We start from the raw sequence: 26,893 nt of genomic DNA, 5'->3' as shown, positions 1-26,893 counted from the left end.
ATGTTGTCCCCTGCTCTTTGCTCTATGTCCCAGATATGTCTCATTTTCTACTGTGATGCTGCTCCTCACTTCGTCTTCTTCTCCCATCCCTTCACCCTCATTCATCAGCCAGGATTTGGGGACAGTCCTCCCAGAGCCATGCAGGGGCAGAGACAGCTCTCCCCTGCTCCACTCCTTCTGCCAGGGCCTCCGTAGGGCAGGGTCTGCAGGCTGGTCACTGCCTGTGCTGTAATTCCTGTGGAGTGGGGACCTCTGTGTCCATCCAGGAAATGGCTTTGAGCCACGAGTGTCTCTGGATGCTGAAAATGTTGGATTCAGGTCTGGCAGGAGTTGTGATTTTCTTTGCCTGTTCTGCGGGCTGTGCGAGAGGATGATGTGCAGAAGCTGCCCAAGCTCAGGATTGTGGCTCAGCTTTCAGGTGCTGCAGCCTCCTCTCCAGGGGACAGTGGCAGGATGCATGAGTTGTTAAGCCTCTGCAGACAAGGGACTGTCATCACAAAGATGTTGACACATGACTGGCTCCTCTTCTCACTGCAGACGCCTCTCTGGAAACCAGATCTCCAGGATCCCAGGGGAAGCTTTCTCTGGCCTCTACAGCCTGAAGATTCTGTAAGTAACTTGCTCCTTCCCGCAGAACAATCCCTGTCCCTGCCTCTCCCCAGCCTCTGGCACTGGCCATGAGCAGGGACTTGCAGCCATCCTGGGGGGATGCAAAGCTACGAGGAGGTGTGGGGTCAGATGTTAAACCCACACTGGCAAACCTGCCCCGTGGTGACTGGGGAACTGTGTCCCACCCCACAGACTGTGAGCAGGTACCCCCCAGGACACGGTGTGGCAACGTGCCCCAGAAGAATCTGCAGAGGTTCACATTTTGCATATAAAACTCAACAAACTCCCTCAAGTGGTGTCCCCCAGATGCGGTGTCCACACCCCAAACTGCTTCGCTGCTGGGTTGGAGCTGGGTTGGAGCAACTCAAAGGTCCCGGTACTGCATTCTGGAAGGTGCTGGGGAAAGGGCTGTGCTCTGCCCAGCTCAGCTTGTCCTCACCACAAACCTCTTCACAGCCCAGGAGGCCTGTGCAAGGCTCTGGAGTGACCTGGGAAGGGCAGGATCCTTGGACAGTGTGACCTCAGGGGCGATGGAGGCAGCTGGATCCAGGAGCACTGCAGCCATCAGGCCATGCCTAGGACCTGCTAACCCTGCTTAACAGAGGTCATTGCAGGCAGGCCACCCACCCCTGCTGTCCAGCGGGGAAGGTCTAAGTGACAAAGTTCCTCTGGAAACTTTGGAAACCATGCTCAGCTGAGCTGGCTCTACTGTGGCACCTGCAGTCACACCTTCCGATGGGCCGCATGGAGCCACACTGCTTTTTGTATCCATGTGACAGTCCACAGGCTCTGTGCAGGGTTTTGAGGTGGGAGTCCCTTTCTCCCTAAGGAACCATCTTAAAAATCTTCTGCAATAAACATTTTATCCCCAAGGGGATGTTTTGAACTCAGCCACAATGTGAAATTGTTGTAGCTGGTCCAGTTTATGCAGGGCGAGCAGGTACAAACCTGCTCCCAGGATTAGAGAGTATAAGGCTGTTTACTACGTCTTCTGAAGATGTAAAGTATGAATCCTGCCCTAAATCTCAGGGCTTAGAGATTTATCCATCCCCTGCATTAGGCAACAAATCAAAGGAACTGAGGAAAAACCGCAGCTCTCCCACCCAATTTCAACAAGAGGAGCCTTCTACTCTGGGGACACGGGAGCTTTTAAAGGTGCTTTTGATCAATTCTATTTGTGTCAGGCCCAGGTAAGGACTAATGCAGCGTTACCGGGGCGATGCCTCCCTTCCGGAGCCCGCAGCTCCCGGCAGCTGCAGCGGGAAGGGGAGGGTGGGAGCCCAGGACATGGGCTCACTGACACCCAGCCCCAGGCAGCACCAGCAGGGACACGCTCCCCACTGACCCCAGAGTCAGGAGAGGCTTGAAGGATCAGGGCATTTCCATCTGGGAAATGGTTGCATCGGGAGGCTTGCTCCAGGCTGTCTTATGAGAGCCGGAGTTGGTGTCCTCACGCTGCAGGATGAGCTGCTTTGCTCTCAGCCGGGCTGTGCCCGGTGACATCGGGTGGCATGTGGGCTGTCATGTCCCTCTGGCTGCAGCCCTGCCTGAAACTAAAGCACATGCCTGCTTAGGGACATGGTTTAATGGTGGAGCTGGCAGTGTTAGGTTAATGATGGGACTCAATGATCTCAGAGGGCTTTTCCAATCTTAATGATCTGGTTGTTCTCTGGCACTTACTCTGACCCCCCCAGCCTTTCCCGTGGGGGTATGCCGAGCACTAGCCCAGCCACGAGGTCAGGGGAGGAAAGGGGATGCTTACAGGGACTGGTCCATCCAGACCCTGCCATAGACCTCTTATTTAACAAAGTTCCTGCTTCCTGAAAGCAAGGGCACTACCAGACCCCATGTCACTGGGAGCATTTCCCTTTCCAAAGACCCCAATGGTTTTACTGGCCTGGCCGCAGGGGTGTGTTGTGCTGCTGTGTGCTCTCACTATAGGAGATGCTCTGATTCCTTTTTGTAGTGTTTCTGTGGGCTCCCCTGGAGTGAGGTGTTTGGGGGAGTGCAGTGGCAGATCCCTGCACCCTGCAGGAAAAGCAGCCATTCACCCCCACCTATTCCTCTGTCACTGGGAGGGTGAGGGCAGCAGCGAGGGACATGGTGGAGATAGACTGGTTCTGGGAATTGCTGGAACAGGTCTAGAAAAGTTGCCAGGACAGATCGTAGGAGCACTGAGCTTAATCACATCGGAAGGGCTCTTGGCAAGGGGCGGACTCTCACTCATTTCTCTCCTAAGACTGAGGAAAACCACAAGGTACTGAAGAAGGCAGGTGAAGGCCACCATGTGTTTCCTTCAGGTTGTGATTAAGGTTCCTCAGGTCACCACAGCAGTGACCTGGTTGGGGCTGGTGGCTCTGCAACAGCTCAGCAGGATCTGCTCCATCTCTCCAGGAATCAGAGGGAACAAGTGTATTCCCTCAGAGTCTGGTTGTGGCCAGGGGTGCAGAGCAGAGCCTGGAGGAGACCATGGGGCTGGCTCACCCTGCTCCTTGTGCCCTGGGACTGACCAAAAACCCTCCCCCTCTTCCCAAGCCACAACTCAGTCCCTTCTTCCCTTTGCTGCACCTCTCTGTACCCCATCCAAGCCTGCTGAGTGCCAGAACCCACTGCTGAGCTGGCTCCACCAAGATCTCCCTGTATCCTGGGGCTCTGAGACTGAGAAGATAAATTTCAACCCAAAAGACTGGGAGGAATTCGGGGCTACTGGGGAAGTGCAGTGATTTATAGGATGCTGTTGTTATGGACACTGGGGGTACTGCAGAGACAAGGGTGCACAGAAGCGTGCTGGGTAACTGGGGAGCACCAGACTGGCCCCAGTTATGTCCATGTCCTGTGGGCTGCTGTGCAACTGCACTGGGGGAGAACAGCATTTCATGGGACATGAGGTGCTCACTGCACTGCTCCCCATCCTGACCAAACCCTTGCTCCCTCAGGGCCGCTGTAACCATTCCTGCAGTCACGTGCTTTTCTTTGCACTTTAATCTCCACCAAAACAACACAGATAGCAGAGAGGGTATCTGGAGAGGGGAATCTGAAGACCCCATGAGACAGGAAACATCAGAGAGATGCTGAGATGTCAGGTATTAAAAGACAGGAGCATAGAGGAAAGTCCTGTCTCCTCACTTTAGGCAGAGGCAAAGCACTGAGTTTATATTTAACCATTCTGGCTCTGCTGAAAATCAAGACAGAAGAAGACTCAGAGAAGCCAAACCACCCTTCAGGCTTTCCACTGAACTTCCCTGGCCAGTGAAGGGCTGCTGCTGGGCTGGGACCCACCTGCACTGAGATGCCAGCTGTGAGACCTCTGCTCCTCTTGATGCTGGGCAAGCTTTGGCCAGGCCACACCGTCCCACCTGGGACCTGCCCTGCAGGACACCGGCCAGCAGCACGGCAACCAGATGACAACAGGCAGAAGGGTGAGGAAATGCCAAATCCTCACCTGTGGGGAACCTCAGATAGAGGTTCCAGGGGTGCTAGAAGAGAGTGTGGCTGATGTGGCTCCCCCGCCCATGTCCTCCTCCTGCAGCTCCTGTGCACGGCTGCTCCCTGGGCAGCACAAGGGGGGCCCCAGGGGTCCCGCTGCTCACAAGGGGCACTCCAAGCCTCTGGCACGCTGACAATCACAGATGCCTGCCCCCTCAGCTCCTCTGGAGTACCCCACTCACACCACCCTGCCGCTCTCATTTCCCTCTTCCCCTCCCTGGGGGATCTTCTCCCCTCCCGCTCGCCGTGGTCACGGGTCGAGGGCAGGGCCCACCGAGCACCAGGAGCTGCCTCGCTGCTGCACCCAGAGCCCATTGCCATGGGGGACACGCTGCAAGGCTGCTGGGAGCCCTCTGAGATGAGTGTCGCCCACGCAGGACACGCGGCTGCTGTGAGTGTGCCCTGGCAGGTCCATAGTCCTGGGCCGTGCTGCTCCCTCCATGCTGTGCAAGGGGCCTGGCAGCCCCAGGGAGGGATCCCGGGGCTGTTCTCTGCAGCCCTCTGGGATGGGAAACCTCACCCAGGTGGGCAACTGTCCCACAAGGACCAGCACAACCTCTGGGGCTCCTGGTCCTGCACATGGATTTGTTTCTGCAGCCAAGGTGTGCTGGGGAGATAAAACACTGGCTCCTGCAGCCCAGTGAGAATGATCAGGGGTCTGGTGGTGAATCAAAGGAACATTGAGTCATCTGAGGTCCCTTAACCTGGAGAGGGGAGTGAGGATGGACACAAACCTTCAGGGAAGGCTGCTGCTGCAGTAAGTAAGGAAATACATATTGTCCATATATGAAGACAAGGAATAGCAAGTTTTGGAGTAGATGGTGACAGGGACATTGAGGACACACTGTGTTTATAGATGTCACAGGCTGGCTGAGGTTTGACAGGCTGTAGTTGGGAATGGCTGCCCCGAACATGAGCAGCTGAAACCTGTGGGCAGCCAGGAGCTGACCCGCGGTAGGATCAGAGATCTTACCCCTGGTGACAGGGGTGTCCCCTGGGGAGACAGGCTGGTGTCTGAGGATGGAAACAATTTTCATCTAGTTTAATTTTAGTGTGCTAGAGCCCTAGGGCTAATTGCAATCATCTGCAGGTCCACAAGTAAACTCTCACATGCTTCTTGGGCTGTCAAGGGGCCTGGTGCTTTCCTAGTCTTTCCAGAGAATTAGTTTGTTTAAAAAAGGATGGGAAACACCCTGGGAATTCCTCCACAAACCCGCCTGTGCAGATGGTCCTCTCCCTGCCCTCAGAGTGAATCCCAGAACTGGAACCTGGACCAGATTCTTGGCTCTGCCTCCTGTGGCTGCTTCACTACACAAAAACCACCTGGAAAGTGGCCATGAAGATAGGCCTGTGCAGAAACCATGCAGGGGTACACCCAGGCAAGCAGGTGTGTGGAGACTTGGAAGAGAGCAGGGAAGAGCCAAGCTGCCCCACTACAACAGAACATCATGCCACAGGGGAATAGGCTGAGACCTTCCTGCGTGGAGCCTGCAGCCAGCCAAGGGCAAGGCAAGATGTGGCCCCCTCAGCCCCCTCAGACAAGTGCAGGCTGACAGGGGTGGATGCTCAGCTGCTGCTCAGAGCTTTTCTCCACTGGCAGGTCCATCCCTTTTCAGAGAGACCCTGGCAGTGCACCTCTCCCGGGGACTCTGCTCTGTGGGTGCACCCACATCCTCTCCACAGAGGCTGATGCTCCTCAGTACAAGCTTCATTGCCAGGATCTTTGGAAGCCACTCCACAGGCTCTTTTGTCCCCTCTGCAAGCTCCTTCCCTTGCAAAATTAGCTCCTTGGCCCATGCTCTCCCAACCTTGGAGCTTTCCAGGGTGGCAGAATATGCTGCTTAATCAGAGTATCTGGAAAACTGGAAACTTTTCCATCCTTCCAGACCTCCTCATGAGCTGCCTGGAAGCCTCTCACCTCCAAGTGTCCTGGCTGGAGCTCCATCAGCCAGGAAGCATCCATCCCAGCTGGCCATGGGGTTGACTTGTGCAGCCACAGCTCCCCAGGACATCCCACCCTTGCACAGGTGTCCTTCACCAAACGCTGCCCTGCACAACCAGGATTGCCCCCGCTCTGACTCCTGGCTGAACATGCTGCAGCAACAGCAGTGCTTACTATCCAAGAAGGAATCCCACACCAAACTCCACAGGGAAAGATTCCAAGTGCAACCACAACCTCACCCCAGAACGTGGAGGGCAAAATTCCTGGGTGCATCCTCTTGGCTGCAGACCCCACACCCGCAGCAGGCCCACCCTGCCCCTCCATTCCTCAGCAAGCCCCAACCAGCCTGTGTGAGCATGCAAACCCCGTGCTGCCCAGCCTGCCTGCACTGCCCGGGCTGTGAGCACTGCCCTGCACTGCCCACCACTGCCCACCACTGCCCAGCACTGCCCTGCACTGCCCAGCACTGCCCAGCACTGCCCAGCACAGCCCGGGCTGTGAGCACTGCCCAGCACTGCCCAGCACTGCCCTGCACTGCCCACCACTGCCCAGCACTGCCCACCACTGCCCTGCACTGCCCACCACTGCCCAGCACTGCCCGGGCTGTGAGCACTGCCCAGCACTGCCCAGCACTGCCTGGGGTGTGAGCACTGCCCAGCACTGCCTAGCACAGCCCGGGCTGTGAGCACTGCCCAGCACTGCCCAGCACTGCCCTGCACTGCCCTGCACAGCCCAGGGTGTGAGCACTGCCCAGCACTGCCCAGCACTGCCCTGCACAGCCCAGGGTGTGAGCACTGCCCAGCACTGCCCAGCACTGCCCAGCACAGCCCGGGCTGTGAGCACTGCCCAGCACTGCCCAGCACTGCCCAGCACTGCCCAGCACTGCCCAGCACAGCCCGGGCTGTGAGCACTGCCCAGCACTGCCCTGCACTGCCCAGCACTGCCCAGCACTGCCCAGCACAGCCCGGGCTGTGAGCACTGCCCAGCACTGCCCTGCACTGCCCAGCACTGCCCAGCACTGCCTGGGGTGTGAGCACTGCCCAGCACTGCCCTGCACTGCCCTGCACTGCCCAGCACTGCCTGGGGTGTGAGCACTGCCCTGCACTGCCCAGCACTGCCCAGCACTACCCTGCACAGCCCAGGGTGTGAGCACTGCCCACCACTGCCCAGCACTGCCCAGCACAGCCCGGGCTGTGAGCACTGCCCAGCACTGCCCTGCACTGCCCAGCACTGCCCAGCACTGCCCAGCACAGCCCGGGCTGTGAGCACTGCCCAGCACTGCCCTGCACTGCCCAGCACTGCCCAGCACTGCCCGGGCTGTGAGCACTGCCCAGCACTGCCCACCACTGCCCACCACTGCCCAGCACTGCCCTGCACTGCCCAGCACAGCCCAGCACTGCCTGGGGTGTGAGCACTGCCCTGCACTGCCCAGCACTGCCCACCACTGCCCAGCACTGCCCTGCACTGCCCAGCACAGCCCAGCACTGCCTGGGGTGTGAGCACTGCCCTGCACTGCCCAGCACTGCCCAGCACTACCCTGCACAGCCCAGGGTGTGAGCACTGCCCACCACTGCCCAGCACTGCCCAGCACAGCCCGGGCTGTGAGCACTGCCCAGCACTGCCCAGCACTGCCCATCCTGCCCAGCTCAAGCGTGTTGGCTCAGCACTGCCTGAACCCTCTCCCACCACACACTGCCCTGGCACTGCCCATGGTTCATCTCCACCAGCAGGTAGGCTGGACAGAGCCTGGCAAGAGTGGCCTTGTTCAGCACATGCCACATCCCCTGGATGGGCCCTACCCAGGGGCCACCTCGCCAGTCCCTCCTCTTCTCCTCCTATACAGTGACCGCAGCAGCTCCTGGGGTCCAGGACAGGTGCTGACTCACCTGGTGTGTGAACACACATCAAAAACATCACCAAAAAAGCCACATTGCCCCAGGATGGCAGGCATGGAGGTGGCTTGGGACACTTCAAATCCCTAGACAAACCCTACCTCCTGGACAGCCCTGAGCCTGTGCAGAACAGAAATGGCTTTGAGACAAAGGGAATGGTGTGGCACATCCAAGAGACGCTCCCATTGGGAGGGAAGAGGAACGTGCAGAGGTTGGAATGTCTTTAATCCCCATGCATGGGCTCCAGGCACAGCTGCCTCCAGCAATAACAGCCCTTTGACTGTGCTGGCTGAGTCACTTCAGCCTCCCAGGATGGGGACATTTTATCATGCACAGGCCTGTACCTCTGAGGGCTGGATGTCTGCTGAGACTCTCTTGTGCAAGGATCCTGGTGTGATGGGACCTGATCCCAACATTTTTCTGGTCGTTCAGGCGTGGTCCCTGCCAACAAACAATCCTCCTACTTCTGAAAATGAAACCCGACCTCTGAGGAGCTGTGATTTACTCTGGTTCCAGTCAGACTGCTGTGGGTAGCAGGTGGTGTGTCCATGTCTGCCAGCGTCTGCAAGCCCTGGCATCACCTGAACAGTGCCAAGCGAGGTGACAGTGCTCCATCCACGCTTGGGTTTGAGTCCTTGCTGGTCTGAACAGTCTTTGCTTGTCGTGTTCATCAGCTTGTCCAGAAGTTGGCTCATCAACCAGTAAGGTCATACAATCGCAAAATGGTTTGGATTTGAAGCAAGCTTAAGGACCATCCCATTCCACCCCTGCCACAGGCAGGGACACCTTCCACTAGCCCAGGTTGCTCCAAGCCCCGAACCTGGCCTTGGACACTTCCAGGGATCCAGGGGCAGCCACAGCTTCTCTGGGCAACCTGTGCCAGGGCCTCCCCACCCTGAGTAAGTCCTAAGAGAATTAGACTCAGCAACTGAGAAACCACATCAGCTAGAGTGGGATTGCTCCATGGGCACAAGAATTTAAGCCCTGACTAAGTTGTCTCCAAGCTTCTGTGAAGCAGCACCTTGCTGTAGGAAAGCCAATGAAATCCAGGGATTTTGTTTGAAGGAGCTGATGGAGAGGCAGGAATAGACAGATGCTGACAGACAAAGGCCAGTGTGATCTGGGATCTCAGCGTTGCTGTGATCTTGTAGACTGAGGTCCAGCTTCACAGACCATCTGTGCCTCAGTCAGTCACCCTGCAGCAGACCTGGGATCCACGCAGATCCCTGCACCATCATCCATGCTCACACCCTGGAAAGCAGCTTCCTGTCCTGGGGAAGCATGAATGTAGGGACAGGACAGTGTCTGCCCGAGGCTTTTAGGACCATGAAGTCAGGAGATGGCAGGTGACTGGTTTGTGGAGTTGTTCCCTCTTTTCAATGCTGTTGACATAAATCGTGCAGTGACCTCTTAAAGCAGAATGTGTCGGCCATCCTTGGAGATGGCCTGGAGCCCAGGGCTCCTGCTGCAGGTGCTCTCCTCAGTGAGCTACAGCACTGTCCTCCCCCAAAGGCCAAAATGCCACAGCTTAGACAGAGAGGGACGCAGTAGCCCTGTCCCAGCTCTGCAGATGCCTTGCTGTCCTCTGAACCTTTGCGCCATCCTCCCGTTAGAGCACTGCCCCAGCACCCCGGTGTGGAGCAGCCCCAGGAACCAGGTGCCACAGCGAGGAGATGTGATCCTGCAGGCTTGTCAGGGTGTCCCTGGCATCATCCCCCAGGCTTTGGTACAATTATCTGAGCTCTTCCCAAAATCATGGTGTATGTTGTTTATGAAAAAAACCCAATATTATGCGAGGGTGGTTTAACACAATGTGTAAGGACTGACCACAGTCAGCAGGGCCTGATGGGGGTTGTCCTTGATACCAGACTGTAAGAAGAGTCATCCTGGGACACCCAGTGATAAATGCAGCATGTCTCTTCCTGCTCAAACCTGAGGTCTCTGTAAGCAAAGCTGGAGGTTTCTTGAGCTGGAGGCTGAATGAAGAACTTCTTGTTTAATACCAGGGTGGCCCTGTCCATATTATCAAACTCTGTTTGGAACTGGTTTTTGGCTTCTCTGTGTCATGCTCTGATGAAGAGTTATTGCATTCATTATGTGCAATGTGAAGAAGCACTGGTTCTTGTCCCAGTCCCAGCATCTGAAAACTTCCCTAACTGCCCTGCTGCTGTGAAAAACAGCATTGTCCACCACTCCAGTGGTTTTTGAGGTCTCTGAAGCATCTTCTTTAAATATTGTTTGTCTGCACCAAAATGGCTTCATTTTGGAACCAGACCATGCTGATGGTGGTCTGGAAAGTCTCTCAGTCTGTTTTACTGGTTGGAGAAGGGACTTGTAATAAATGGAAGACAGCAGGATCCAGCAGAAGTGTGACAATGGGCTTTGCTCTAGCACTGACTTCAGATACTTCCTATGATCCACACTAAACACCAGGTTCAGATTTCAGAGAGACAGGGAGATTCAATGTGTGTCCCACCAAAACTCCAAAAGCACTTTCCAAAGCCCCACTCAGTATCACTCTTATGTTCAGCTCTGCATGCTCTTGGTTTTTAACAGACATGAATTGTTGTTCCGCTTCACTGGGCTGCAGGAGCCAGTGTTTTATCTCCCCAGCACACCTTGGCTGCAGAAACAAATCCATGTGCAGGACCAGGAGCCCCAGAGGTTGTGCTGGTCCTTGTGGGTCAGTTGCCCACCTGGGTGAGGTTTCCCATCCCAGAGGGCTGCAGAGAACAGCCCCGGGATCCCTCCCTGGGGCTGCCAGGCCCCTTGCACAGCATGGAGGGAGCAGCACGGCCCAGGACTATGGACCTGCCAGGGCACACTCACAGCAGCCGCGTGTCCTGCGTGGGCGACACTCATCTCAGAGGGCTCCCAGCAGCCTTGCAGCGTGTCCCCCATGGCAATGGGCTCTGGGTGCAGCAGCGAGGCAGCTCCTGGTGCTCGGTGGGCCCTGCCCTCGACCCGTGACCACGGCGAGCGGGAGGGGAGAAGATCCCCCAGGGAGGGGAAGAGGGAAATGAGAGCGGCAGGGTGGTGTGAGTGGGGTACTCCAGAGGAGCTGAGGGGGCAGGCATCTGTGATTGTCAGCGTGCCAGAGGCTTGGAGTGCCCCTTGTGAGCAGCGGGACCCCTGGGGCCCCCCTTGTGCTGCCCAGGGAGCAGCCGTGCACAGGAGCTGCAGGAGGAGGACATGGGCGGGGGAGCCACATCAGCCACACTCTCTTCTAGCACCCCTGGAACCTCTATCTGAGGTTCCCCACAGGTGAGGATTTGGCATTTCCTCACCCTTCTGCCTGTTGTCATCTGGTTGCCGTGCTGCTGGCCGGTGTCCTGCAGGGCAGGTCCCAGGTGGGACGGTGTGGCCTGGCCAAAGCTTGCCCAGCATCAAGAGGAGCAGAGGCCTCAAAGTTGGTGTCCTTGCTCCTCACACCCCCTGTAGTCACCCCCCCAGGGTCCCTGCACTCTCCCAAGAGCACGTCTGTCCTGTCCTGGCTCTCCTGTGATTCCCACTAGCCCAGGCAGAGCTGTAAGCCAATGCCCAGCTGTATCTGTGCTCTGTCCCTCAGCTTCCCTGTAGAATTCTGCATTTCCCCAACTGCTCTTCCACACCAGCCTCTCTCCACACCCTCCTCATATGTGCAAGCTGTTGGCAGAAATGCCAGGTGAGATGCCGTAGGCCCTTAATCATGTTCTTCATTTGGAAGGGAACCATTTATTAAACATGGCCTCTCTGCTGCCCTTTTGTTCCAAACACATCTTCTCTCCTGCACTGACTGTCAAAATTTAACATTTTACTAAAGGAAAGCTTAAGTCATGGTAGCTGGTGTCTATTCTTTCTTCTCCATTCTTATGGTCTTTTACCCTGTATAGAAAAAAAATTTGGCACAACCCGTTTTTCACTAGCTACTGCTGAGAGTTCCTTGTTTCCCTGCTCTTTCTTCTGTGTTCATACAAATAACTTACTGGTAAGTCCCCATTTTCTTCCAGAAGTCAGAGTTGTGTGGCCTATAGGTTTCCTTTTTAAAAGTTGTCTCTTTCCAACTTTCCTTTCATGTCAGACCTCTGAATCCGTGGCAGTAAGGTTGCAGCCACAGCAATGGAGAGGTTTCTTGCTTACATCCGTGCTCTTTGGGCTGCCCCTCACCGCTAAGGCCATGCCCTGCTCCTTTGACACTGCCGGTAAATGATGGCAGGACCTTAAGCACCATTTTCTTTTTCATGCCATCCCCAATCACTCTTGGAAGGTTTTGTAAAGAGTAGCCTCAGATATGTAAGACTTTCCTTTTTTAGGCACTTCCCCTGGCCCAGCTACCGTGCTGGGATGTGTCTGTTACCCAGAGGAGCACATCAGTGATGTCCCAGTTCTGGAAGGAACAAGTAGGTTCAGGACAGAAGCCTGTCCAGAGTCAAAAACGGAGCCTTTGCAGAGATGCTGAGATGATGACACCAGTAAACTCAGATGTGTGGTGCTCCAGTAGGTCAGTGAGAGAGGATTGTGTCTGACCACGTCTGAAACACCCCTTGGAGTGGGGTTCTTACTCTGCCTCCATCCCTAGAGCCGGGCAGATACCCATCCCTGGGTGCACTGTCACCTTTGTCTCCTCCTTTCCCATCTCTTGTGTAGGTGTCTCCGTGTCCACAGCCCTTCTCCATGCCCTGCACTCACTTCCATCTCTGAGGGATCCTCCTGGGTCCTGCCTGTTCAGCCCAACAGCCCCAGGCACCTGCTCTCTCTGGAGTCTCTGAGCTGGTTTGGTTGTTTCCACAGCAATTCCAGTCACTGCTCCAGGCGGTGCCAAGGCTGCCAGGTCCCTGAGCAAACAGCTGTGGAGCGGCTCCTCACCCACTGTGTCTGCAGCTGGCCACAGTGGAATAGGAAACCTGCCACGGGCTGCTTTCCACCGCCTCTGGAGGGAACCACTGGCACGCACGGGCGGAGGATGCCTGACTCCAGGATAAATGTGGCACAGCCTGGCTCAGAGCACTGGTGCCAGTCTGGGGTAACAGATGCACATCTGCAGGGCAGAGGCCCCTTTGTGGTGACATCCTCCCAGCAGACCCCCAGTGCAGCACCAAACTCACCCCTCAGCCCTTCTGCTGCAAGTCCTGGGCCAGACTGGGCTGCAGCTCACTGGCTGGCCACCTTAAGCTTGCTTAAGAGCCCTGGCTGGCCAACATGGTGCTTTCCAACCACTCCAGCTTTCCAGCAAGAGCCCAGAACATCTTCAGAAACAAGCAGCAACATCTTCCATTTCGTGTCAGGCTGTTGCTGTTGTTTTTGTAACAAAGTTTTCTTTTTTCTAATTATAGGATGTTGCAGAACAATCAGCTGAGCCGCATCCCTGCAGAGGCACTGAGAGATCTTCCAAATCTCCAATCTCTGTAAGTCATTAAAAATCAATGCTACGAGCTGCACAGTCCCTTGGGGGCCCCAGGCTTCCCAGCATTTGAGTCATTAGTTCCTTTGTCAAGGATGTTCTGTTCCTTCTTCCTTTTCTTTTCCAATTTATGCAAAGATTACTGTCACTTAGAGTGGAAGGGAGGGGAGGGCAGTTTTCAAGGAAGAAACACTGTCTTGGTAGAGGATGTTGAAATTACAGCTCCCCATGTGTGCATTGTGATGAAAAGGCCACCAGAGCCAATGCATATTTCAAGGAACATTGGAAAATATCCACTCAAAGAGTCTCTGTGCTCTGCACTGTGGCCCACAGTGGGGAAGGGACCTGCCAGCAAGCACAGAGGACACTCTGGGTTGTCCAAGTGCAAGCTGGGCCGTTTCACCCAAGTGCAGGATAATTGTGCCAGGGAAGAACTGCTTTAAAGACTTCCAGCGATTCAGCCCTGGGAAGAAGCTGAGGCTGGGATTGTGCTTTTCCTTCGAAGGACCTATACCCACAGCAGGTTTATGCTCCTGTGCTCACTAAAATCCACACGACTTTGGAGTACTTAAGAGTTTTCCTGGGTGTGGGCACAGTTGAGACCAGACCCTGGCAGTGCCAGTGAATTTAGGGAAGGTGTGTTTGGTGCAGGGAGCACAGCTGAAGCCTGTAAGAGCGTTCTGAGTTGGGCTGAACCACTGAAAAACTGACATTATCCCTCAATCCTTAACTTCAGTCCTAGTCTTACACAGCTCTTTTATCACAGAAATGTTAGCTGGGAGCAGTTTCTGGGAGTCTCCTGCTTGGAGCAGGACTATCCCAAATACTCAGGGTGGCAGTTGCAGCTTTGTCTATCCAAGCACAGATTCCCCTCTCACTGGTAGCCTGGGGCTGCTCTTCCAGGGAAAGAAGCTTTTTCTCAAGTCCAACCTAAAACTCCTGGAAGGCAACTTGTGGCTATTACTCCTTGTTTGATCACCTGGAACCACCCTGAAGGGCTTGGCTCCATCACCTTGGGTTATGAGTCCCTGGCAGTTCTCCTCTCAGCCTCTTCTCTGCTAAGTGAAACCAACCCTGCTCCTTCCACCTCTACTCATGGGGCAAATGCCCTGGGACCCTGAGTCAGCCACTAGCCCTCCACTGGACCTGTCTCATTCCCAAAACTGGGCACAGTTCTCCATGTGTGGCCTTCCCAGTACCCAGTAGGAGTTTCTGTAAATATTAATTTAAATATTAATTTGCAAGGGGGGTGTTGGCTGTGCAGGATATGAATGTTCTTTCTGCCAGAAGAGATTTGAAACATTTGTTGTTGAAACATCATCGGCGCATGGTTGCGGTTATTATTAAATTGTGTTGACATCACCAACAGTGCCAGAGTCAAGACCCCCCCACTCCAGGGGTTTTGAGATGAGATTGTTCTCCAAGTGACTTCTCTTTCAAGGGAAGTGTGACGTGGAAGGTCACTGCCAGACAGCTGCCCCAGGAACACCCCTTCCCCCTCAGCCTGTCTCTCCTCCGCCTTGCAAGTGTGTGACAGCCAGTGCCACCAGAGCCCGTGGCTGCAGGGAGCCAACCTCTGTTTCTGAAGGTTCAGCTGCCTGCACAGCCACCACTGCAGCTCTGGCCACCAGTCCTGGGGCATTCGCCACTGATGGATGGCGACCTGGGCCAGTGCTGGGAGGTCCACATGCTCCATCTCCTCAGCCCACAGCTCCTGCCAAAATACCACAGGGCACATGAGAAATGCAAAACACTCCAAGAAGCTACTTGCAACACTTTGGGGGTCGTTTAAGGGGCAGAGTGGGAGGATGGCTTGTGCGAGTTAGCACAGAGGTACCTGCTCCTGGTGCACTTTGAGGCCACCTCATCCAGGGTGGTTTTCCAGGTGTCTCCAAGGTTGGGTCAGTGGGAGCTAGGGCCAGCTGGGATCCAGTGCTCTTCCTGCAGAAACTGAAGAGTAAAAGCAAATTTTAGGAAGAAATAAGCTGCTTTAGACAACCTGAGGGAGACAAGGCTTGAAATAAAATCAGAGGGCTGAGTATCTGGGCAGGTCTGGCTTGGATATGCCTAATGCCTGCTGCAGCAGGACTGCTTTCAAGAGCCACAGGCACAGTGACCAGAGGCTGCTGTAGCCACCTGTGTCCCATTTGCCTCCAGAACACGCTGCCCAAGCTGGTCAGTTCCCATCCAGGATCCAAGGTGACTCAGCAGGGACCTACTGCCTTTCCCAAGCAGCCTTGTTGCTGTGAACCAACCTGTCCAGGCTGTACTGCCCTCTCAGAGCTTCCCTCAGCCCCTCACCCCTGCAGTTCAGCAGTGCACGAGCACCCATGCCTGGTCCCTCTGGGCTCCTTCGCTCCCCCTCTCCTCATCATGCATTTTTAAGATACCTGTCCTCATTCCCCTGTAACGGAGCCACATCTTCTGTGCCTTCCCCAGCTCCTCCTCTGAGGCTCAGATTGCTTTCCCAGCCCCTCATCGTCCCTGAATCCTGTCCCAGACACAAACTGGGCAGAGGAGGGACTGGGGCTGTGACCTCCCACTCCTGCCTCTATCTTAAAAAATACAAACAAACTGTTAGGCCTGACAAGACCTGAGTTCAGGATGGGAAAGGTGATGAAAAGGCCGCCAGAGCCAATGCATATTTCAAGGAACATTGGAAAATATCCACTCAAAGAGTCTCTGTGCTCTGCACTGTGGCCCACGGTGGGGAAGGGACTGCTCCATCCAGTGCTCCCAACCACCCCAGCCAGGCCCACAGCGTATTCACCAGGCACCAGGCACAGTGGGAGCAAGCAAGTTCAAAGGAAAACTCCTGCAAGGAAAATCAACTTTTCATGGGATGGAGTCTAAAGTGCCCCTCCAGCCAATGAGCCTCAGTACACATTCTCATAGTCACACAGTGCCCAGGGCTTCTTTAGAGTCAGAGCATAGAACCAGAGAATCATCAAGGTTGGAAAACACCTCCAAGACCATCGAGGCCAAGCTGTGCCCCATCACCACCTTGTCCCCAGCTCAGAGCACTGGGTGCCACATCCAGTCCTTCCTTGGACACCTCCAGGGATGGGGACTCCAAACCTCCCTGGGCAGCTCCTTCCAGTGCCTAACAACCCTCTCAGTGAAGAAACTCTTCCTGATGTCCAACCTGAACCTCCTCTGGCACAGCCTGAGGCTGTTTCCTCTTGTCCTGTCGGATTCACACAGATGACTAATTATCACCCTTTTTGGGAGGCCCATTTGAGAACTGGCCAAGAGTATCAAAAAATTAAGAGACATGTATTGGGAACAGCACAGATCTGTTGGAAACAGCTCTCTCCCTGAGCCAGGCAGGTATCCCACTCGTCTCCTCAGGAAGGTGGGACCTGCTGCAGTTAGGCTGGGTCTTCTTCATCACATCTCCCCTGATCAGAAAAACAGGCAAGGGATAAGTTAAGCCACAGGGAGCAAATAAATGGGAACTGGTAGACACAGAAAGCTGCAGGGCAAACTGCTGTGGGATCTTGTCCCTCATGCACCTGAGCACAGTTGTCTCTGTCTGCACACTCAGAAGTGCTTTCCCAGGAGTTCTTCACTGCCACTGCTCTGGCCAGAACGGCACAAACATGGGAAGGCAAAGTGATCCTCCCGGGGGCAAGAGCAAAGTCAGGAGTAGGACCTAGGTGTCCTGCCTCCACTCGCCACGTTAAGATGTTTCCACGCCTCATTTGAGACTCTGCAATGGCACAATGGAAACGTGTAACCACCAGACACCAGGAGAGGAAGTATTTGGGACAGAGTGCACAAAACCCATAGAATCATAGAGCTGTTTGGATTGGAAGGGACCTTAAAGCTCATCTCATTCCAGCCCCCTGCCATGGGCACTTTCCTCTAGGCCACAGTGCTCCAGGCCCTGTCCAACCTGGCCTTGAACACTTCCAGGGACAGGGCAGCCACAGCTTCTCTGGGCACCCTGTGCCAATAAGATGAAGAGCTCCAGGAAAAGATTTCTGTAACAAAAAGCGAACAGCAAAACAGCAGTAACTTCTGTAGGTATCCCATCAGTGAACCCAGCTCACCCATCCTGTTCTGTGCTCACAGGAATTCAGGGTAAAGCTGTAGGAGGTCAGTCAGGTCCCCAGCCATCACTTCTCCATGTGTGCCCCTGAGGCTGGGCCCAGCTCTACGAACAGGGCAGTCTCTTCTGGAAGCAAAAGTTTCAGAAGGGTTCCATGCAATGGAGAACTCTTCTTTGTCTGAGGGGGTTAAAGGAAGGGCAGAAAGTGCTTCTCAGAAGGACCCTGAGCACAGATCACCCACAGGCTGCAGTGAAACCTGCCCTCAGCATGGAGAGGACAGCAGGGAGCTGTTCTCTAGGATGGGTGTTCCACAGGATGGTTATTCTCCACGGGGACAGGCACAGCCCAGCTCTGCCTCGCATCAGGACCACACCAAACCCTTTCTCTGTCTCGAGCCTGACTTCTTTAAAGTGTGGAGGGCATGTGCAGACAAAGATGATGATTTGCACTTTCACAGAGTCACAGAATCGTCGAGGTTGGAAGAGACCTTCAAGATCACCTAATCCAACCATCAGTCCAGGGCCACCACATTGACCTCTCCACCACATCCCCGAGTGTCACACCCAGACACCTCTTGGACACCTCCAGATACAATGACTCTACCACCTCCCTGGGCAACTTATCCCAATGTCTGACCACTCTTCCAGTGAAAAATCAATTTCTGATCTCTAATCTGAATCTCCCCTGGTACATCTTAAGGCCATTTCCTCTTGTTCTATCACCTGAGACATGGCAAAAGAGCCTGACCCCCACCTCACTATAACCTCCTTTCAGGCAGCTGCAGAGAGCAACTTTCTCCTCTTCACACAGAGACCATTGGGCTCGGTGAAGGCCCAAGAACCACATCTGGTGACACAGCCTGGCGTGGCTGCAAGGCACAGCCCTGCTCCGGGTGGGTGGGGATATTTCTGGAGACACACGGTGTGTTACAAGATGGTACCACGGCTGTGCCTCACACTGGTGCAAGCATGACCTGGAAAGCATCCTGGGTCTCATCCTGTGCTGCTCCCCTGTGGGAGCAGCCAGTGCTTGCAGAGTCCTACAGTTCTCCTTCATGTTTAGAGATGCTCTCCACCCAACACAGTGGCACAGCATGGACAGCGCTGTGCCTGAAGGGGAATACAGGGCTGAGATGCTCTGCTTGCTTTCCACTGGTGCTGCCATGGCTTCTCCAAATGTGGCTACTCACCTCAGACCAAGAGACTCCATGCAGGTCTGCATTAGAGTGATTTTTTCCCCTCTTTTTCAAATATCTGAGTCATTTTCCGCAAGTTTATGAGACTCTTGTGTATCCATTGCCAAAAAATTCGCCAGCCTGGAACACCTATAGGTCACCCTCAGCGTGGTTTTCGAGCATTACCAGTCAGGCCATCTGAGCCCCAGTGTATTTGTGCTGCCCAGAGACTCCTTTTTTCCATTCAGGAGGGGAAGTGGTTTCATGGCACATCATGACAGTCCATGAGTTACCAGACTTGTACGGCACTTGGTGAAATATTAACTCTCTGTTTGCATGTTGGCAGCACATCCTAAGCAAGCAGGACAGCTGGGAAGGGGGTGAAAATGGGAGCCAAGAGGAGTGGGGTGGAACCAGTACCAGACAGAAAGGGATTGTGTGTTGGTTATTTTCTTGCTCTTTCAGATATTTACATATGGTGTCCATGTTTGTCATTCTGGGATTCAAGCAGGATTTGAAGGGGAAGTGTGTATCCCTTAGGGACAAACTGACCCAGGAGAGGAAAGACAGACTTCTCAATGCACAAATCTTTTCTCAGGATTACAACAGAGGCAGCAGAACTAAGTGGAGACTGAGATCAATTGTTTTCAGCTTAGTTCTATCAGAAAAACTTGCCAATCAATTCAAGGGATGAGGTGACCAGACAAGTGGGACAGAAAGGGAGGCTCTAGCTTCTGTGGGACAGAGAGAGGCTGGAACTCACTACCTGCACAGCACAAAGTTAGAGTTGAAATGTAGCAAAAAACTGTCAGTGAACTCCAATTGTCTCCAAATGTGGCAGCTGTCTTGGCTTGTGGGCATTTAGAGAGGATGAGATAGGACACACGGCCCAAGCTTTGGTGGCACTTGGAACTGAACTGCAGCGTCCCTTTGCTGCACTGCTGGGGTCCAAGCTCGACTCCCAGGCAGGAGGCATATTCAGACCTGTACTCAAGTCCCTCTGCTTGCTGGCTCAGAGTGCTGGGCAATGCAGGCAGCAGGCGCTCCTCAGGCTCTGTGGGATGCGTGCAGTGAGGTAAGGACCCAGCTGGAAGGCTGCAGGGGGTTTGGGAGCCCCCAACAGCAGCAGATCAGCTTTACATACATGCTTGAAGAGAGGGAAGGCCAGGCAGGAGGAAACTTCAATAAATGCTGTCACCCAGAGGGCAGAAGGGAAGTCATTCCTCCTTTTCATCAGGTGCTGATGCATATTGAAGTAGGAGTGCCCTGCCCAGAATGATCAGAGTCGGGGGCACAGTCAGAGCATGAACTCTCCACTCCAGAGTGCCCTGACCCCAGGAAAGCCTGGGGCACATGCACCCCTCATGCCTTCCCCCCGTGTGGCTTTGTGGCAGCCTGAACACAAGCTGAAGGGCTCCAGCTTGCTCTCCGTGCCAAGCTCTCTGTACCATGGCCTGGGTCCTGCTCACATCTGTCTCTAAAAGACCAGATCAAAAAGGAGAACCACAGGTGTCACAAAGACACTGCTCTGCTTCTGTCGGCCTCCCCCTCTTCTTGCCTTCTGATGAGGGCCTGTCTTCAGGCAAGGAGCTTTCCCAAAGCTGCCAGCTCATGAGCTTCAGGTGTACAGAATTTTGCGTGTTCCCCCACAAAAGACATGCTGTGGAGCCAGCACTGGGAGAACACCAAGTTTAACTACTCTAGGTGAGGCACACTGACTCCCTGGGAGCCCAGGTTACTGAAGATCCTTCACAGGACAGACAGCAAGCCAATATAATGGGTCAGGCAAGTTTCAGTGAGACGGGAGAGGCAGAGCACTCCCCTTTGGATTCTTTCTCTTGGATATTCCCATTGCCCTGTGTGATCCCCCCATATCCTTCCTTACCAAAGAAGTTGCAGTCCTGAGTTTTGGCAAATAACATTTCAAACACGGTAAGAGGGCTTCCTCCAGCAAACCCTCACACAGGTGCTATGAATAGCGGCCAGCCAGGAGGAGGTTTCCAGTCATTCAACATAACTCTGTGCCAAGAGGGCATTTGTAGGTCTAGGATGCCCATTGCCCCTCACCCCATGTACTGACCCAAGGCGTGGCTGCTCCAGGTTGGATCACTGGGTATCACCAACCATTTGTCATCAGAGACCTCCTGTGGTCTGTACCATCCCTTCACAGAGGGTTTGGCTTTCCCCAGCCAGAGCTGTCCATGGCTCACTCTGCCCCATGGATGTCTGCCACCCTGAGGGGGCAAGTGTGAAACCCACCCAGACAGCCCCATCCACATCAGACTCCCCTGTGCTTACAAACACCCCTCACTGCAGGTCCTCCAAAGCTGCAGCCACGCCCAGACCAGAAGCAGACCTGCCCTGTTCCCTGTCAGCTACAGGATGTGGAGGCATCACTGTCTGGAGCCCCAGCTGTCAGGAAGGAGACCTTGGCAGGTTTCACTAGATGAGTACAAAGAGGAACTTGGATTCCAAAAGAAGACAAGGCCAAGCTCTGGAGACCGAGCCTCCTACCAAGTGTGAGGGAGTTGCTTCCCAGCAGGCTTGATTTATCTGGGAAGCATGTTGGGAAGCCTGGTGGGGAGGATTAGAAAGAACACGCACACCTGATGGCAATGCTGTGAGCCCTGCAAGGGGTGCCAAGGCCTTACGTAATGCTGGGATCCAGTTGTGATCCCTGGCAGAGTATCTGCCTGCCGGTGGTTTATAGGTGCAGTAACAGCATACCATGTGCATTCTGGAAGAGTCGTGTGTCAGTCTAATTAACGACTTTGTGGTTTGTGAGCACTTACCTAAAGCAGATGGGCACTGTGTCTGTTCCTCTGCCAGGCAGAAAGAGTCCACGGTATTTCAAAGCGAGCAGGTGCTATAAATTATAATTACCAAGCTTGTCGAGGTAGAGAAAGCAGAGAGAAAAGAAACCTGGTGGATTAAGAGATCAAGATAAACTCCTGGTTTTTCTTTTTCAAGTGCCTATGGAAAGCTTTTTTGGGAGTTTCTTGCAGATCAGCATTTTGGGAAGGTGCTTAGCATGTGTCTGGCTCTTCAGGGTGAGTGTTGTCTGTATCAGCCTGGAGGGGGAAGGGAGGATTTAGTGCCAGCCAGAAGAGCTAAAGCCTCAAGATCCTGCACCATGAGATCAAGCTCCCCTTGCCCCCTTTCCACACTGCACTTTGGGTTTTCTCTCGTGTCCCTGGCAAGATGCTCCATTCTGCTGGCAAACACTGGGTGCGAGCCTTGTGGGTGATTCCCTAGCTCTGTATCCCACAAGGACTGACTCTCCTGCTGTTTGTCTTGATGACATCCAGGAAAACAACCCGTGACTGTGTCTCTTGGCAATTCCTCCCATGTGCAGGAAAGTATCTGCTTCCCTCCATGCCAGCACGTCAGTCCCCTGCAGCCAACCACACTCTGCTACCCCCGTGGCTAATGCACCCCATGCACAGGTAGCCACAGTCAGCACCAGTATGCACAGATGGTGGGCGACAGCCCAAGAGGCCCCATTCCCTGCGATCCTGGCCTTGCTCTCATTTTAGTTCCCCTTTCTCCAACACAGTCTTGCATCCCTCTGGAATATTTGCAGAATTCCCTTGCCACTCTGCCACAAACCGGCTGTTCCCAGCTGAACTCAGCCACAGTCTCCCTGAGGAGCACTCTGGTCCCTTCAGCACCGTCCCCACCAGCAGCACCTTCTCGTTTCTGACCCTTGTATGACAGCAGTGCTGTCCTCTGCTCCTCTGGCCTGCTGAATCCTTTGCTGATGGGACGCAAACTGGAGGAGAAACTGCGCCATACACATTGTTCTTAAAAATACTGAAATCATTTTCCTGGTTGCTAAAGGTGTAATTTCCAATTATATTCTGATTCCACTCCAGCTGTACTTGACCCATAATCAATAAGTGCTAAATCAGCCTGACATGTAACTCTGCATGCAGGTTAATTGTACCTCTAACTAAAACAATCCACTTCCTCCATCCCATTAGTTGGCCACCATTTGGGCTCCTGTGGAAATGCAATAAAGGCTGCTTCATCCTCTGTCCCTTATGGCAGGTAATTGTTTTCATACATATGGCCAGAGATTAAAATGCAAAAAATGACTTATAGCAATTCAACAACATGTGGACTTTGATGTAGACAAAGGAGGAAGGCTCTTCCCATCAGATCAGATTCTCACAAGCATATAAATTCTTATGACAGAAGGAAGAAAAAAATTCCTTTGGAATCAACATGGCCTGAAGAGCCCAGTCAGTTCATTCCTCATTTCACTTCTTTGATCTGATTGAGATTTGACAGTTTGCTGTTCACAGCAATATTCTTCTCTATAAATCACACATGATGCTGTGCAGTTTTGGGAAGGTGTTGTTTCCATTGGTTGTTTAGAGGATAAAAGCTATGGGAAAACAGGTATCTATGAAGTCAATACAGCAGAGCAGTGCCCTACAGTCTGCTGGCACAGGAGCTGTCTCGTGGCAAGACCACCTCAGCCCCGTAGCCTGATTTACTGGCTACAGAGTCCTTCTGGAGCACAGGGAAAAGGAGGTCAGGGAGGAGCAGCGAGGTAGCTCTGATGGAGTATACGGACTGAAGCAAAGTGACCGCAGATGTTTCCCTGGTGATCGCTGCTGCTGAGCACACAGGACCTCAGATTTCACCTCTTATGGACGCCTCTGCAGCAGCAAGCGTTCCTGCAGCAGGAAAAGGAGCCCAGCACGGGTATCACAGTGTCGGCAGCGTGCTGTCCTTCCACTTGAGAGGACGCTGCTAAAAACCTTCCTGTTCCATCTCTGAAATCCCCTTTTCCTTGAGGCCCCTCTTCCCAGCAGGCAGCTCTGGACAGCAGCACAACCGAGTCAGTGGAGTTTTGTCCCCACTCCTGTTCTCAGAAGTCTGATCTCCATTTTGGCACTTCAGGGTTTAACAATATTTCTACAAAGAAGAGAGTCTGGGAGGGTCCAAGAGCAGACATTTACCACATTCAAGAGAACACTGCAGGCAGATGTGCCACACATCTGGATGTACCTCAGTTAATTTTCACACACTGAGGTAGCCGTGGTGTGGTGAACCTTTGCTGAAGTTTGGCTGCTGCTAGTGTTCCTCAGTAACTGTATGGAAGCAGGAGCCTCTCTGGCTCCACCACCATGATCCTTCCTCGCAGGTACAGCTTGCACAGTCTGGGAGTCACCTGAAAATGGCACAGTAGCCCCTGTAGCTTGTGCAGTTGTGCACAGACAGGGAAGAGATGATACCATTTTGATTCAGGTGGGCTGATGTCCCTGGAAGGGACTGAGGTCTTCTCCTGAGGCCACTTCTCAAAATTTGGTTCATCAATTATAAAGTGAATTCAGAGGAATTACTGCTTTTTGGCACAGACTTTGAACAGATAAGGTTTCTCTGGTTCTGTGTACCACGGGCTGTCATCCAACCTGCCACGCACTAGCTCTTCCCTCCACCCAGGCTGAGCTGCCACTGGAGATCTGTGTTTGTCACCAGGACTGGCAACAATAGCTTAGCAAGGTCAGACCAGGTTTGAGGAGAATTAGAATTTGAGGTGTATTAGAATACAAATACAGTTCAAGATTCAGATTTTGGACTCGTTCCTCTGTTTATACAGGCCTGATCCAAATCCCAGGTCTGGGTTCAAGAGTATCCCTGACTGGGAAAGAGCGAGCGTGGCTGGACCTTATTTCTTATTGCAGCAACTTTCTGTGCCGTTCAGCTCATCTCCCCATGCTGTTTGGAGTGTGTTCCCCAGTACCTCTGAAAAGCATGGTCATTTTTACTGCAATGAAGAGCAACAATGCATTTTCAAAAGCCATTGGTAAATCCACTTGGCAGAACATGCATCGCTGTCTTTTACTGGGGCAAAAACTGTGGCTTGGTCATTGTGCTCTTGGTAGGACCCAACAAGCAGCTTCCCTGCAGCCCACAGGTAACAGCAGGGGATCAGCCGTGCTGGCATTTGGCATGGATGCAAAGAAACCTGGGCCAGGTTTGTGGTTGGGATTTGAGTGGCTGGGACCAGTGCACTGGTGTCTTTGTGTCTCTGCTGAGACTGGGGTGCTGGATCCTTCCCTCATGGTGGAGGATCCTAAAATACCGCCAGGAAGGAGATCAAATTCCTCTGAGTCACCACCATGGTGGTGTCTCACTACACAGCCTTCCTTCACTTTGGATAAGTTTCTGCTGTGCCCACGTCTCCCTCAGGCAGACCAGGTGGATTTGTCTCCTCTGACCGTGGCTGTCTAGATGTTACCTCACCCCAGCAGCAGTGGAAAATGATCAGCATCTGCAGAGGGTGAATCATCTCTGTTATCTCAGAGCCCTCTCTGGGGGATGAATCACTCTCTGGAGGAATCTGCTTTTCTCTTCTGGCTATAGAAAGACCCTATAACTGGTTTCAAGTTCTGTGAGAGTAAGGCTGGGGGAGATGTGCTTTTCCTACACTTGGAAAGCAAAAGAAAAATGTCCCTGTCCCCACCCGTCCCTTTTATCTGGCAAAACCAGCCCCCCAAGCTGACACAGCCCATCAGAGCAGGGGTGCCAAAGCAGAGCTGAGCATCTCTGCTCCCCACAGCCCCCTGCACATGACCCAGCACACACTTGTGCAGCCCTCAGGGAAATCTACCAGAGGAGATCGTCTTGCCCAAAAACACAAGTGCAAGGAGCAGCTTACCCTCTAACCAGGGAGGGATTTCTCTACACTCCAGAGCTGGAGGGATTTGAATTTGCAACCACTGTTCAGGGAGCAAGTCAGAAAGGAGGCAGGCATGGCTAGTGGGTACATCACAGACATGGATTTTTTCCTGTCAGTAGGAGGAACTCAGCTGGTCAGATTAGAGTCTTTTCTGCTTAGCAGTAAAAAAACCATGAAATGCAATGTGGTTCTCCCAGTACAATGGTCTCAACAGCATTTTTGAGAGGAAGATTTAATGACCACACACAAGCTGTTCAATGTATCGTCCTCAAGGAGCAGTTCACTTTAGCAGTGCCACAATAAATCCGTGCTGCATTTGTTTTTCATTCATTACTTGCTGTTTTTGAGCCATGAGTTGCACTGAAATTTATGTAAGGGCACTGTCCGTGTACCTCATGCTTGTGAGTGTCAGTGCTGTGAAGGATCCCTGGATTCATCTCCCAGGAAGACAAGAGTGTTGTGTGGTTTATCAGGCTAACAGCTAAAAGCTTAGCAAACTTCAGTCACTTCAGAACTAGAAAATAATACAGAAAAATAGGTGTCTGCATGAATTGGTATCTCCTCCCAAGGATGGTGTGTGTAGATACAAGACAGAGAAACTGCCCAGCTGCATCGGATGCCCCATCTGTGCACACAGTGTGTAAAAAGCAGAAGCTTTCTCTCTTTTGAAATCCTTTCCTGGCATGTACAGAGAGCAGGTCATTCGGGTCCCAATGACCTTGAGTTGGGCCAGCATGTCCATGATGATCCCCTGAGTCAATTTCTCTCTTGAGACTTCACTTTCTAATTTTCCCATTCTTGAGCAGGTGGTTGGCAACCCTTGGAAGGGGGTGATGGTGAGGGACTCCCTGGCCACGCCCCAGCACCTCCAGAATTCCCGCTTGTGCTGCCAATGAAGAGGTCACAGCACAGGTGGTGTTTGGAGCTGTGCTTGTCCAGCAGCTTGGCAGTGGCTGTACCTGCCTGGCTGTGCCCACTGGGTGCTGCAGTCACCTCCAAACTTCTCTGTATTGACTGCAGCAATCCAGCAGGGCCACTGGTGGTCACACATCTACCCAGATTGTTCCTACCTTTCTCTGCCCATGCTACAGTGACTGCAGAACCCACCTTTCAATAAGCAGAGGTCCCTCAGAAGAGACTCTGACAAACACTGAAACTTAACTCCACCTTCATCCCCCTCTCCAACACGCTGCCACTTCCCATCTCAGGCTGTAAGAGCTTTCAGGAAAAGGCACGTGCTGCCTTGGTGCCCTCACTGTGTGTTCTGGGTGCACTGTGAGCACTAAAGGAATAATAATCACAGCTCACATCCACAATCCACATACACACTCCTGCCTCACAGAGTCATGTAGTAAGTTCCAGTGTGTTTCCATTAACCTTTGTCAGGACATAACCCATGTTATATCATGAGCCTTAACTCCCTCACTTATCCACATGAGCGCCCAGGGCTTGCTGCATGTCCCTGGTGATGACTCGATAGAAACGATGGACAACAGTTGTTCCATGCAATAGACACGTCAGTGCAAAGGGAAGATGGGTCCCAGGTGTTCAAGCACTGATGTGTAAGCACTCCTGATGAACCACAGAGGAGCTCTGGGTAAACTGGACATAGGGAGACGAGCAAGGAATGGACATATTTAAACTGGCAACGTCTATCTTAG

General features: G+C 53.4%; 1 protein-coding gene across 2 annotated transcripts in view; it reads left to right on the top strand.

Moving 5' to 3' along the window:
• The window catches only part of LGR6 (leucine rich repeat containing G protein-coupled receptor 6), a 151,906-nt gene that overhangs the window by 65,671 nt on the left and 59,342 nt on the right, over positions 1–26,893 (top strand). For both annotated transcript variants that reach the window (XM_048327913.1, XM_048327912.1), the window contains exons 3-4: positions 538–609; positions 13,242–13,313. In XM_048327913.1, the coding sequence (XP_048183870.1) occupies positions 538–609; positions 13,242–13,313 (144 nt within the window). The remainder of the gene's footprint in view (positions 1–537; positions 610–13,241; positions 13,314–26,893) is intronic.

Source organism: Corvus hawaiiensis, chromosome 24 (genome assembly GCF_020740725.1).
Source record: "Corvus hawaiiensis isolate bCorHaw1 chromosome 24, bCorHaw1.pri.cur, whole genome shotgun sequence".
Lineage (NCBI taxonomy): Eukaryota > Metazoa > Chordata > Aves > Passeriformes > Corvidae > Corvus > Corvus hawaiiensis.
Note: the sequence above shows the minus strand (reverse complement) of the source record. Positions and strands in the feature narration are given on the sequence as shown.